Source organism: Lentinula edodes (genome assembly GCF_021015755.1).
Source record: "Lentinula edodes strain Le(Bin) 0899 ss11 chromosome Unknown C8R40scaffold_3, whole genome shotgun sequence".
NCBI lineage: Eukaryota > Fungi > Basidiomycota > Agaricomycetes > Agaricales > Omphalotaceae > Lentinula > Lentinula edodes.
Window position 1 is genome coordinate 1,308,969 of NW_025764309.1, and position 12,107 is coordinate 1,321,075.

At 45.6% G+C, this 12,107-nt stretch overlaps 7 protein-coding genes across 7 annotated transcripts; 3 read left to right on the top strand and 4 right to left on the bottom strand.

The window, feature by feature from the left end:
• Positions 1–113: 113 nt before the first annotated feature.
• C8R40DRAFT_458686 (GroES-like protein) lies at positions 114–1,600 on the bottom strand. Its single transcript, XM_046235129.1, has 5 exons — positions 1,238–1,600; positions 1,103–1,181; positions 855–1,038; positions 395–792; positions 114–343 (listed from the first exon to the last, which is right to left on the bottom strand). Exons 1-5 carry the CDS (start codon positions 1,492–1,494, stop codon positions 224–226), a joined length of 1,038 nt encoding a protein of 345 aa, XP_046091106.1. The 5' UTR covers positions 1,495–1,600; the 3' UTR covers positions 114–223.
• Positions 1,601–1,674: 74 nt separating this feature from the next.
• On the bottom strand, positions 1,675–3,209 carry C8R40DRAFT_458304 (GroES-like protein). Its single transcript, XM_046235128.1, has 6 exons — positions 2,878–3,209; positions 2,745–2,823; positions 2,500–2,683; positions 2,043–2,434; positions 1,766–1,982; positions 1,675–1,704 (listed from the first exon to the last, which is right to left on the bottom strand). Exons 1-5 carry the CDS (start codon positions 3,129–3,131, stop codon positions 1,863–1,865), a joined length of 1,029 nt encoding a protein of 342 aa, XP_046091107.1. The 5' UTR covers positions 3,132–3,209; the 3' UTR covers positions 1,675–1,704; positions 1,766–1,862.
• Positions 3,210–3,234: 25 nt separating this feature from the next.
• Positions 3,235–4,991, bottom strand: C8R40DRAFT_1270562 (chaperonin 10-like protein). The gene is made up of 5 exons (XM_046234039.1): positions 4,600–4,991; positions 4,465–4,543; positions 4,224–4,407; positions 3,762–4,159; positions 3,235–3,709 (listed from the first exon to the last, which is right to left on the bottom strand). Exons 1-5 carry the CDS (start codon positions 4,851–4,853, stop codon positions 3,581–3,583), a joined length of 1,044 nt encoding a protein of 347 aa, XP_046091108.1. The 5' UTR covers positions 4,854–4,991; the 3' UTR covers positions 3,235–3,580.
• Positions 4,992–6,277: 1,286 nt separating this feature from the next.
• C8R40DRAFT_1202083 (uncharacterized protein) lies at positions 6,278–7,636 on the top strand. The gene is made up of 2 exons (XM_046233127.1): positions 6,278–7,506; positions 7,568–7,636. Exon 1 carries the CDS (start codon positions 6,588–6,590, stop codon positions 7,269–7,271), a length of 684 nt encoding a protein of 227 aa, XP_046091109.1. The 5' UTR covers positions 6,278–6,587; the 3' UTR covers positions 7,272–7,506; positions 7,568–7,636.
• C8R40DRAFT_1202087 (uncharacterized protein) lies at positions 7,278–8,053 on the top strand. The gene is made up of 2 exons (XM_046233128.1): positions 7,278–7,506; positions 7,568–8,053. Exons 1-2 carry the CDS (start codon positions 7,333–7,335, stop codon positions 7,826–7,828), a joined length of 435 nt encoding a protein of 144 aa, XP_046091110.1. The 5' UTR covers positions 7,278–7,332; the 3' UTR covers positions 7,829–8,053.
• Positions 7,983–11,514, bottom strand: C8R40DRAFT_1158565 (uncharacterized protein; the record flags this gene model as incomplete). Its single annotated transcript, XM_046229758.1, has 12 exons — positions 7,983–8,102; positions 8,161–8,424; positions 8,481–8,574; positions 8,631–8,711; positions 8,765–8,859; positions 8,908–8,978; positions 9,034–9,092; positions 9,143–9,571; positions 9,627–9,729; positions 9,785–10,180; positions 10,227–11,031; positions 11,086–11,514. 12 exons carry the CDS (start codon positions 11,512–11,514, stop codon positions 7,983–7,985), a joined length of 2,946 nt encoding a protein of 981 aa, XP_046091111.1.
• Positions 11,515–11,739: 225 nt separating this feature from the next.
• On the top strand, positions 11,740–12,097 carry C8R40DRAFT_1158566 (cytochrome C oxidase copper chaperone-domain-containing protein; the record flags this gene model as incomplete). Its single annotated transcript, XM_046229759.1, has 3 exons — positions 11,740–11,754; positions 11,805–11,905; positions 11,962–12,097. 3 exons carry the CDS (start codon positions 11,740–11,742, stop codon positions 12,095–12,097), a joined length of 252 nt encoding a protein of 83 aa, XP_046091112.1.
• Positions 12,098–12,107: the final 10 nt, after the last annotated feature.

Sequence of the window (12,107 nt, forward strand, 5' to 3'; positions counted from 1 at the left end):
CTAACAACAATAAATCAGACAGTTATCAGCGAATACTGCCTACGTACCAACATATATAATTAAAGGGCATGTACCCGACTGCATTACTGGCCAGCAAGCTTTCGTTTGGCCCCTCACTGCAGCAACACAGTGGACCGTCTGTATCTTATTCATCCATTGACAGATGACTCACATACTATATTGTAAGTACCGTAGACGAACTAATACCCACCAATACGCTAATTCAAGCCGTCTCTTGGGGGAATGCAATCAGCTTTACACCGCTGACTTCATTCACTTTCAGCTTCTGCAACCCTTGGTCGATTCCAGCGAGACCATTGGGAAGTTTCTCCACCCGGTTGGGCTATCGCAAATTAGCTTGATAATAGCACAGATGAAATGAGATTTTGCTCACAACTATAGCTCCTTTTTGTACCAAGTTTGGAAGAGTTTTCCAAAGGATACGGCAGAATTCTCTGTGAGGGGGATGGTGCGGACTCCCAAAGATAGTGAACACTCTTTTGCCATTTTCTGGGTCTTCATTCTTGGCTTGTGGGTTCACATCAGGTACCTGCCCACCTTCGATGATAGCATCGATGCAAGCTGCTCGAAAATCCTTGTCCCCAACTGCATTGTAAGCAATTTCAATGGGTGCATTTGCAATCTTCTTTGCGGCCTCGGCCAAGTTACTGACAGGTACCTCTCCACGGTCAATAACATGTGTTGCGCCGATTGATTTTAGATAGTCAGTGTGGCGAGCAGAGGCGTATGCAATGATTGTACTGTAGCCCAGCAGTTTGAATAACTGTATGACTTCCAATAGCATTAGTCTTCTAAACGAAGATAAATTGAATTTCGAGTCAAATTTTGCATACCGTATTGACCGACTGACGTGCTTCCTCCAACTATGACAGCTGAACGTCCAGCGAATTTGATATCGAGGTCAAAGGTGGGGTTAAGACCTGCCCCTTCAGGTTGGGCCTTGAAAAGACTTATCGCAGCTGTGGTGAATGCACCAGGGATAGTGGCCGCCTGAGCATAATCAATGTTGGATGGGATCTAATGTAGTAATGCAGTCTGTTCTATGGAGTTATTCCGGGTCATGGGCACTGAATAGACAGACCTTTCCAACGATGTCAGCAGGAATTAATGTGTATTGCTGAAAGCCAGCCATATCATTACCAAGAAAGCCCTGGCAGAATCTAGTGTGTATATCAGCCTTCGAAAGTTCAGGGGAGGTGAGATTTTATGAACATACACCTTATCGCCTCTAGAGAAGCCTTCGACACCCTCACCAATTTCTTCTACATCCCCTGCAATATCTAGACCAAGGATCGCTGGGTATTCCTTTATGAAGAAATCCCATGCCTGAACTTTCCAATCAACCGGGTTCAAAGCAACAGCAATGACCTTGACAGAAAGTTGTCCAGGACCTGGCTTTAAGATAGGCTGCGCTGCAGACACCACGAATGACCCCCTCGCCTTCTCCAGTATGAGGGCCTTTTGATGACACATAATCTAACGAAAGTTTCGATTTCCCTCTACCCTATATACGGTGTTTGTTAGCCCAAACAATGTCGCCTTTCTTGCGCATTATACTTCTGTCGTTATTCGAAGTAATCTGGAGTAACCCTAACTTAAGGGGAGGTTTCGGCAAAGGAATGGAAGTGCACTGATGCCTCAAACCTACCCAAGACTTAAGGCTACCCAGGGCCCACCTAGGTCCTACGCTGGCCCGTCTAGCACCACCTGCTCGTTAAAGAACTTAATAAAAAAGAAAGCTCACCAAGCCCCAAAGAGTTCCTTCGCTATCGCGAACCGATTCCGTATTTGAATGATTTCATGTACACCAAAAATTACAAAAAGAGGTTTCTTCGAATATCTTACACTGTTTCCTGAGGGAAGGCAACCAATTTCACACCGCTAACTTTGTCTGCTTTCAATTTCTGCAAACCTTCGTCAATTCCTGCAAGGCCATTGGGAAGTTCCTCCACCTGATTGGGCTACAAGTAGTGCAAACATATATCAGATTGATGAAAAGCAGCAATGTTTCTTTAACACACCACAATCTTTCCTTCTTGAAGTAGGTTTGGAAGGTTTTTCCATAGGATACGACCAAATTCTTTGTGAACGTGCGAACTCCCAATAATGGGAAACACTCTCTTCTCATTCTCTGGGGCATCATTCTTGGCCTCAGGGTCCACATCAGCTATCTGGCCACCTTCCACAATAGCATCGATGCAAGCCATTCGAGAATCCTTATTCCCGACTGCATTAAAAGCTATTGTGATGGGCACGTTCACAATATCCTTCGCAACCTCCGCCAAACTACTGACAGGCACCTTTGCACGGTCAATGACATGCGTTGCACCGATTGCTGTCAGGATGTTGGTGTGACGAGCAGAGGCATACACGATGATCGTGCTATAACCGAGCAGCTTCAGGAGTTGAATGGCTGTGGGTAAGAGCAAGCATAAGGAAACACTTTATTTTGAGGAAACATGAGTCAAAATCGCACACCATATTGACCGACTGATGTCCCTCCACCGACAACAATTGCAGATTGTCCGGAAAAGTTAATCTTGGGATCAAAGGTGGGGTTCAGACCTCCTCCTTCGGGTTTTGCGTGTAGGAGACCAACCGCGGCAGTGGTGAGTGCTAGGGGAATGGTTGCAGCTTGAGCGTAGCTGATGTTGGAAGGAATCTAGGAAATGTGTTTTGTTTTCAAGCTGGAAGATCGTGGGGTATAAGAAGGATCAAATGACCTTGCCAACTATGTCTGCAGGAATTAATGTATATTGCTGAAAGCTAGCCATCTCATTTGAAAAATAGCCCTGGCAAAATCTACGATTTATATGAGCTTCAAAAGGGAAGCCTAGGCGAGGACTACGAACGTACACTTTGTCGCCTTTAGAGAAGCCTTGAACACCGTCACCAACCTCTTCTACATCGCCTGCAATATCTATACCAAGAATGGCTGGATATTTCTGTACAATAAAGTCCCAAGCCTGGATTTTCCAATCGACCGGGTTTAAAGCAGTAGCAATGACTTTGATGGAGAGCTGTCCAGGACCAGGGTTTAATATAGGTACTGCGGACACAATGAATTTGCCTTTGGCTTTCTCCAGTATCAGGGCCTTTTGTTGAGACATAACTTTCAGTAGGAACTTGAATAGACTCGAATCAGCAGCTGGAGTGTGACTAGTAAAACTTAATCGCAGTCCTTATCATATCTGATCGAACATGACTAAACTTTGGGCGCGCACCGACGACCGTACAGTAACAGTCGGCATTTTTTCAATTTCTCCAGTGTGATAGTATGTAGCAACCAATGTCGCCTTTCTTGCGCAAGCTTTATCTCTCAGTCTTTGACTGATGCCCAAGACTTCCGCAGGGCCCACACTGGTCCACGTAACACCAAATCGTAATAACTTGGACACATGCTCAACAAAGCTCAACAAACAAGCAGAAAACGAATGAGCGCAGGTCCCCTTAAGGCCCGGCAGTAGTCCGAAACCCTCTTTCGCTGTGATCTTCAACCGCTTCCGAATCCGAACGACTTCAAGTATATATGTACATTGAAAATCAAAGAAAGGCTCTTTCAAATATCTTGCGCCGTTTCCTGAGGGAATGCAACCAATTTTACACCGCTAACTTTGCCAGCTTTCAGTCTCTGCAAACCCTCATCGATTCCTGCAAGGCCGTTGGGAAGCTTCTCCACCCGGTTAGGCTACAAGAAATGCGAGTCACTATGAGGAAAGTAACAACAATTCTCCACCCACCACAATCTTTCCTTCTTGAACAAGCTTTGGAAGGGTCTTCCATAAAATGCGATTGAAGTCTCTGTGAGGGGGATGGTGCGAACCCCCAAAAATGGGGAAAATTCTCTTCCCATTCCCAGGGTCTACATCCTTAGACTGAGGGTTCACATCAGCTACCTGTCCACCTTCGACGATAGCATCGATGCAAGCTGCTCGGGAATCCTTATCACCGACTGCGTTAAAAGCTATCTTGATAGGTACGTTTGCAATCTTCTTCGCGGCATCAGCCAAACTATCAGCAGGTACCTCTGCACGGTCAATGACATGCGTAGCACCGATTGATTTCAAGTAGTCGGTGTGACGAGCAGAGGCGTATGCGATGATAGTGCTGTAGCCAAGTAATTTCAGTAATTGAATGGCTGCGAACGGAATCAGTGATAAGGAAACGCGTTGTTTCAGGAAACATACGACGAAATCACGTACCATATTGACCGACCGATGTGCTTCCACCTACCACAATCGCAGATTGTCCGGAAAGATTGACTTTGAGGTCAAAGTTGGGGTTCAGACCTGCTCCTCCTGGTTGTTCGCGCAAGAGACCAACAGCGGCAGAGGTGAATCCCAAAGGAATGGTAGCAGCCTGAGCATAGTCGATGTTGGAAGGAATCTAAGCAATGTATTTATTGAGCTCAATTACCGCGAGCCACAGGAAGAATCAAATGACCTTTCCAACGATATCAGCAGGAATCAGAATGTATTGCTGAAAGCCGCCCATCTCATTCACTAAAAAGCCCTGGCCAAATCTAGGATGTATATCGGCTTCCAAAGATTCAGATAGGACGAGGTCTTTGGAACATACACCTTGTCGCCTTTAGAGAAGCCTTCAACACCTTCCCCGACGTCTTCAACATCGCCTGCAATATCTGTACCGAGGACGGCAGGGTATTTTTGTATAAAAACACCCAATGTCTGGAGTTTCCAGTCGGCGGGGTTTAGAGCAGCAGTAATGACTTTGACGGAGAGCTGTCCGGGACCAGGTTTCAAGATAGGTACAGTGGATATCACGAATGAGCCTTTAGCTTTCTCCAATTGTAGAGCCTTCTGTTCAGCCATGGAATCACGATAAGAAAGTCGAAGTTGCGATTTCCGGAAGTGGGATACATTCCTTTATACTGTTTTTTCGATTGGGATTATTGGGGCACAATCTTCATCGATATATTGGATCCACGACACAGATGAATATCATCTTGTAAACTTGTAAACATGAACATGAACGAGCATGAAGGTCGTTTTGCGGTTAGAAATTCCCCGATTTTTCCGTTCTTTCGTATTTCGTATTAGTCTTCTTCATGAGTAGTTGAGCGCTGTAGTTTAGCCTTGGTTTAGCCAGAAACGCAACCCTGAGGAGTCCGTCGGTTTCCGGAGGCGGAAACACCTGAACACCACTATTGTTTGTGCCTGGGCACGTTGCTGAACTTGTGGTGAAGCACTGCACAACTTGGGGTCTGAAAGTTAATGAAAAGTTAGGAAGTATAGGTTTAGGGAGAGATTGAATAGCGCGCTGCGATGCATCGGGGAATTTGCTTATGTAATGGCTTTACAAGCGCAGCGAAGCCGCCTGCTTTACCATCGTCGTATTCCACGTCGCCCATACCAACTCGTCGTCCAACGAGAAGATTTTTCAATGGTCTTAGGACTAGATCTGCCTCGAGGCACAAAACGGATAAGAGAAGAACGTCAAACGAGACCATAGTGGAAGAGACTCCTGTCGCTATTTCTTACGTTTTTGCAGTTTAGGTCTAAATCCTCACAGACTATCCCGACGTCCTTTTCTCATCCTCCATCGTCCTCTTTAGATCCCCCTCGACCTAGCTTCTTAGGAGAGATCAGGTCCATATTTTCACCTGTTACAGTCGAGGTTGGACACCCTTCTTCGCCTAGCATTCCGACCAATGCAAGCTGGGAACACATCCAAGGCTCTCCTACGTTCTACCGATAATTCTCCTGTCAATACATTTCTCCATGGGAAACACTCTCCTGCGCCTGGGATACCCTTCTCAAGTCAAAGAGAGACCAGAGGAGCCTCTCTCTTTCTAAAGCTCTCTAACGCTGTCGGTCGTCCATTCTCGGCCGGGAGTATTCATACTGATTTGGATGCGCGCTCTTCCGCTGCAGGTTCTACCACGAACTCCAGCCGTACACAGTCGCGGCCACCAGAAGCAACTGAAGCGTTGAAGGTGACACCTTTTCGTAGTTCACACATCCTTGGGATCTTCTCTCTCATCGAGGGCACTATAGACTTTTGGTATTAACTTTTAATGCTTCATATTTCCTTTTGCGGATGGATACACACTGCACGAAGTGGGTGTATCATATACAAACCCGCAATATTATGTTGTCCTATCTTTATGTGTTTAACTTTTTTTTTCGCTTTTAACTGTGTACTACTACTACCTACTACTACTAAACTCAAAATACTTACATACTGTAGAACCGTAGTGAACTCATATAACCTCCTCAGACTCTTTGACTGATGTGAATCAATTATCACGCCTTCCTATATATGGGTGGCCTGAGTAAAGCTGCCCAATGATGACCGATGTGGATTGTTTACTATTACACCTTTTTCACAGCTACAGGTTGACCTGCGTAAAATTGTCAAGTCATGATGAATTTGATCTAAGCCTTCATGTCTTCGCTTTGGATTCATAAAAAGCAAAGTCGAAAGGCATGCACGGTAGATCAGGAAGACGACATTGAACTCATCGAGAGTTCGTAGATGCAGCTTTGACCGGTCCGTGCGCACATTTCTACACCCGTGCCTGCTTTCCTACCGCCACGGTCTTGATGACCTCGCTCTTCCTCGCAACGCTGGGCGTTTTTATTGTAATCTCATGTCCTCCTTCTCTTTCTGCTCCGATTATCAGTTCTTATCCTATATCTAATCTGTCCGCTGAAACTGTCTATGAAACCGCCACGATCTTCACAACGGAGACTGTACAAAATACTATGTTTTCTCCGACGCCGACAAGTTCTACAACATACCCTGATCCAACTGTCGAAATTATAGATGGGAAGATTCTTGCACTCCCACCAGAAACGACTTCAACAGTTACGAAATTCGTTACAGTGATTGTCACTGTGCTGCTAATCTCTACTTCTACATCTACTGTCGAAGTTGTCGTTACTGATACGGTAACACCAAATATTGCCCTTCCAGCGACCACCACCGTAGACATTGTCACTGTCACTGTCGTTCCTTCCCCTTCAAAGCCGACAAACTGGACGGCACCTGCGCAAATGACCGATCTTTCAGCATTGAACATAACCAATTTCGCTGGTGGCTCACAAGACCTCATCGTAAACAATCTCTCCGCGAACTCAAGTACAGAGTTCAGTAACTCTTCTGCACCCGCCGAAGTTGTCACTTTCGAAGTCTCCAGTGATCACAGCTCGAACAACGATTCTTCGACCGTCTGGACCAATGCAACGGTCGGCTTTGCAAATCTTGTCTCCCAAAAACTCAATTGACCCGGCGCAAAAAAACCTCAAGGAGGAGCTGAATTCTACGCCGCTCCATTGGAATTGAAGGATGCGAAGATCGTCACCCTGGAGTATAGTGTATTTTTCCCGCAAGCTTTTGATGGGGGGCAAGCTACCCGGTTTGTATGGCGGTCGCCAGGGATGTTCAGGTGGCGATGCGGCGGTTGACTGCTTCAGCACTCGACCCATGTGGAGGAAAGACGGTCAAGGAGAGTTATATCTAGTACGTATTATCATATTTGATTTGCATGCTACATTCTTGATCTAACCCTCTATGTACATAGTACGCCCCGAAAGACAAACAAACTGATTCGCTATGCAACGATCCTAAATCCGTATGCGATGTTAGGTGGAATACTCAAACGAGCAAACCAAGAAGTGGTCATCTCAGAGGAAACAGATGGCAAACAGCAATCTCTTCACCTTGCTTGGATTGTGGAATAAGGCTGGAAAAAAATTGTGACCAAGTACTTCTAATCAATTCACCTGTCGTCAGATACTGTAGATCAAAACAGAATAGCAGCAAGATAAGAATGTGTGTATAGAAGTACCAGATGGGATTGTTTTGAAGAGTTTGTGAAGGTGTGAGACTCCGTATCGGCTAGTGTTTTAAAGCTCTTTTCTGCGGAACTGAGAGCATTTACATATAGAGAATAAATACCATATTGCATAGCACTCTGTATGCCATGTTACCACCCACTAACGTCGCTCGCGAACCTTGGTCCAAACAACACCAATCACAGACAACCCAAACCCGGCAATGAACGCAAACAGAACAAGAACATCTCTGTAGTAATTATTTTGACCGAATCCAAACAACTATCATGGGCAGATTCAGTGTGATGGTTTCACGGCAAGAGAACACATTTCAACATACAAGATTCATGATCAGACTCGCCGACACGTCGACAGGTACACCCTGCAATGAATCCTGAATCATAAGCCCTGAGCCTACTTCGTTCACAGACAGAGCCTCCAAGCAATATTTGAGTGGACAAAGCCACTGTAGCCAACGAAGGACGGGAGGTATCGAGTTGAGGTGAACGAAAAACCCGGCGTAGGTCATTTGATAGAGGGCAGTCAAGGCAGAAAGTAGTATGGCGATGCCACCATTTCGGAATAAAGTTCCAAGGAGGAAATTCTGTGAGTCAGAATTGAGTTCCAAGTAAAAGATAGAGCGAGGTGACATATACTGACGAAAAGTGTCAATGCAAGTGTATACAACACGAGGATGAAAAGAAACTTGAAAAAATGGGCAGCGTCGGGTGCGAGACCTGCCATCCAGTACGTTCTGTAGACCTGTGTGAGTTAAAAAATCAACAAATGAGGTTAGGACAAGATACGTACATCGTGGACACGATGATGGTAGGTACGATCCGTAACGGAACCACGTCGAAAAAAAATCGCGATAACAGCCAAGCAGTCGGACTATCGTTCTAACCGTCAACTTCATCGCTTTGCAGAATCCATGTAGTACTGACCTGTAGTAGAACGCAGATCTTTCGCGAAGAAACAATGGTCTGATTTCGACAATATTATATAGCGCGCTCAAGGACGAAAACGCTATCAAAGCTCCCTAGAAAAGATGAATATTATAATTTCCAGAATGTATGTTAGAACTTACAAGGAAGAACAAGCAACCAACCCGAGACTGAAAACCGGCGATGGTAGTGTCGATATTGAAGTATAAACCGCCTGATTTCCGGATCCTTGTAATTAGACTATGTTTGAAAATAGGTTTGACACGTACCACAAAATACTCCAAGCACGGCAGCAACAGCAACATGGGTGAAGAACAGTGTTTTGTCCCTACAAGTGCGTTAGAAAATGTTAGGAGGTTGGAGAAACAATGGATTCACCTTCGCAAGATTTTCCATTCCCTTCCCGAAAGATACTCCAACTGCGTCAAGAACGTCGTCGCATACTTTGATTTTCCGAACCCAAGCATAGCACCTTCCCTGATCGCAACTTTACTACGATTGTTAACTCTGAAATCAATACTAGTACTATTCTCATCCTCAACCTTCTCCATCGACATATTATTGGATAGTTCTACCTGATCACTCCCGGAGGCAGGTATAGCATGTTTTGGGGATTGAAGTAACGCTAGAGGTGGATCACTGGCCACTTCCAATAAATAGTCCGCTACATTATAACCTTGTTGATAAGGCTGAGTTAAGCCAGTGCGAGTGAGATGATCTACTGGAGCGAAAGATCCAGGACCGAGATACAACGAGCGTCCGTGAGAAAGAACAAGGATAGTATCAAATGTTTGGTAAAGTTGTGAGCTGAGAGAAAGACTTTGAGTGAAAGGTGACCGTGGAAGGAGAAGAGATGACATACCTAGGTTGATGGATGGAGGCAATCACGGCGGTCGGCGATGATGAATCATGAGCAATTGCATGCAACACATTGGCTACTCGAGCAGCTGAAACCGAATCCAAACCTGTTACAGAGAAACGTCATTTGTGTGTGAGAAAGGATGGGCAGGAAGCGTTTACCAGATGTAGGTTCATCCAGAATCAAAATATCTGGACTAGCGATGAGCTCCAGCCCGATACTAACTCTTCTCATCTCGCCTCCACTAATACCTCGAGCTCGTCCGTTCGTATTGTCACCAATCCTCACATTCTTCAAACCTTCAATACCAAGTTTTTGAAGAATCGAGTCTACCCTGGCATGTTTTTCAGCATCTGGAATGTTCTCCGGGAGACGCAATCGAGCTGCGAAAAGAAGGGCCTCATGGACCGTTAATGTTGAAGGCAGAACGTCTTGCTGAGGAACAAAGCCGATGCGAGGGCTGGACTGAGAGACAGATGGGAAGGAAACCTGACCAAGGACAGACCCGGATTTGTGTTTTCCAGCGAGAATTTCAACAAGGGTTGTTTTTCCGGCGCCTACCTAAAATGAGTTTGGATAAGTTTGAACGGATAAGTCACTCACCACTAGGACCAAGAATGGCCATCATTTGTCCAGGCAGAACACGTCCACTAATGGAATCAAGTATGACCTTATCATCATTGTATTCTGATGACGACTTGCGCTTCCTCCACAAAGTCCTAGTCGAGTTTTGCACGTTTTGCACAATATAACTGATGTTCGACCACTCGACAGTGACGTTCCCGGATCCGAATTGATTATAGCCAGACTTTCGTGCTCGTCTTTGAGAGAAATAACCCAATAACAAGAACACAGCTGCAGTCAGTAAGAGTCCTCCTACGACTGCTAATCCAGCGATGACGCCTCCACTAAGGGAGGCTTGGCTAGACGTAGATGAGGCAGTGGATGTGGTCCCATTACTGTCGAGTACGCTCTGTCGAAGACATTCGCCGAACGAGCAGCCATTTAGTACCAATCCGGAGGAGCCAAAAAGACTATCTATTGTTGCTTGTTTAAAACTGCAGGTTGCCTGCTGAGTAGAATTGTCTACATCGCCACAGTCTATGTTTAGTGTCCCAGTCAGGGTATTGATAGCCCCAGTGAGATTTGTAGCGGGAACACCTCCACAAAATGTTGTATTCGGTCGACAGATACATTCAAGGTCCTGGCAGCTCCAATTATTGCTGTCCTGGTCACATGAATCGGATTTGCAATAGAATTGTTCTTCGCCTTCGTAGAAAAGTTGAGCGTATAAAGATCCCGCAGATCCGAATGATGTGACGTTGGGCAAAGGACTAAGAGAAGGATTGAGAGTACGGATGATATTGAGCGTCGAGGACAGTGGATATAATGCTTGCAGTGTGGGGTTCTACATTGTGAATATGTCAATAAAGGATCGATTGAGAATCAATGAATTACTCACATCAACACTACAGCTCATTTGGCTAGATGCCCAAACTTTTGGAGAAGTATTGCAAACGAGGGTGTTATTCTGTCCATCATCGTCGCCGGTCAAGGACGAATCTGAACTTTCCAATGAATTCGCCGCGCTCTGGCAGGCCGAAGCAGTCTGGCAAACGTTGCAGCCTGTTCCAGTCCATCCGCTTTGACAAGAGCATCCAGATGAAGTGAGGTTGGCAAATCCTCCAGATGAGGTTGATGTTAAAGGTCTTTGCGAGCCTTCAAAGATGTTTCCCCCACAAGCTAATTCTGAGCAAGTCGAACCACCAGTTCCTGTCGGACATTCACAGCTGGTGCCATTGAGCTGACCGAAATTCTCGCAAGTCTGGGAGTGAACGCTCGACGCAGAGAAGAATATCACAGCAAAGAAGAATATTGTGGTAGAGAACATGGCGATTCATTGAAAGTGGTGAGACAAAGCCAGAGCCCCTGCAAAACTGTTACTATTAGTATGCTTCCGTCGACCATTCTGTCTACATTCTGCCCTGTTCTGCCGGCATTGATGATTGCGAGGATTCGTGCAGTCACAACCAGTCACATCTGGGAAGTCACCTTAGGTCACCTTCTGTCACCTCATGACAAAGTCCGAGGCCGTACCTTGCTTGCTCACACCACCATGTTCCAGAAGGTAGTACGTCTATCGCCTGTGCCCTTAACTCGCGTTTAATCGGTACATTGCAGATATCCTCTTTATGGTCTTCACCCCAAGAACCTGTATCCGAAGTTAAGTATGACCCTACCAACCCCAAAATGAACCCGTTAAATCCCGAAGGACTCAAGTCGTATGCACTCTTCTTAGCTTTACATCTACCTTTGACCTCTCTTGTATATCATACAGGTGCTGCGCATGCCCTCAAACTAAGTCAGCTAGGGATGATTGCTTTCTCAAATACGGGCCTGACGCAGACGAAAACTGCCAAGAACTCGTACAGAACCATCTAGCTTGCATGCGTAGTTTGGGGTTCAAATTATGATTATGTTGAA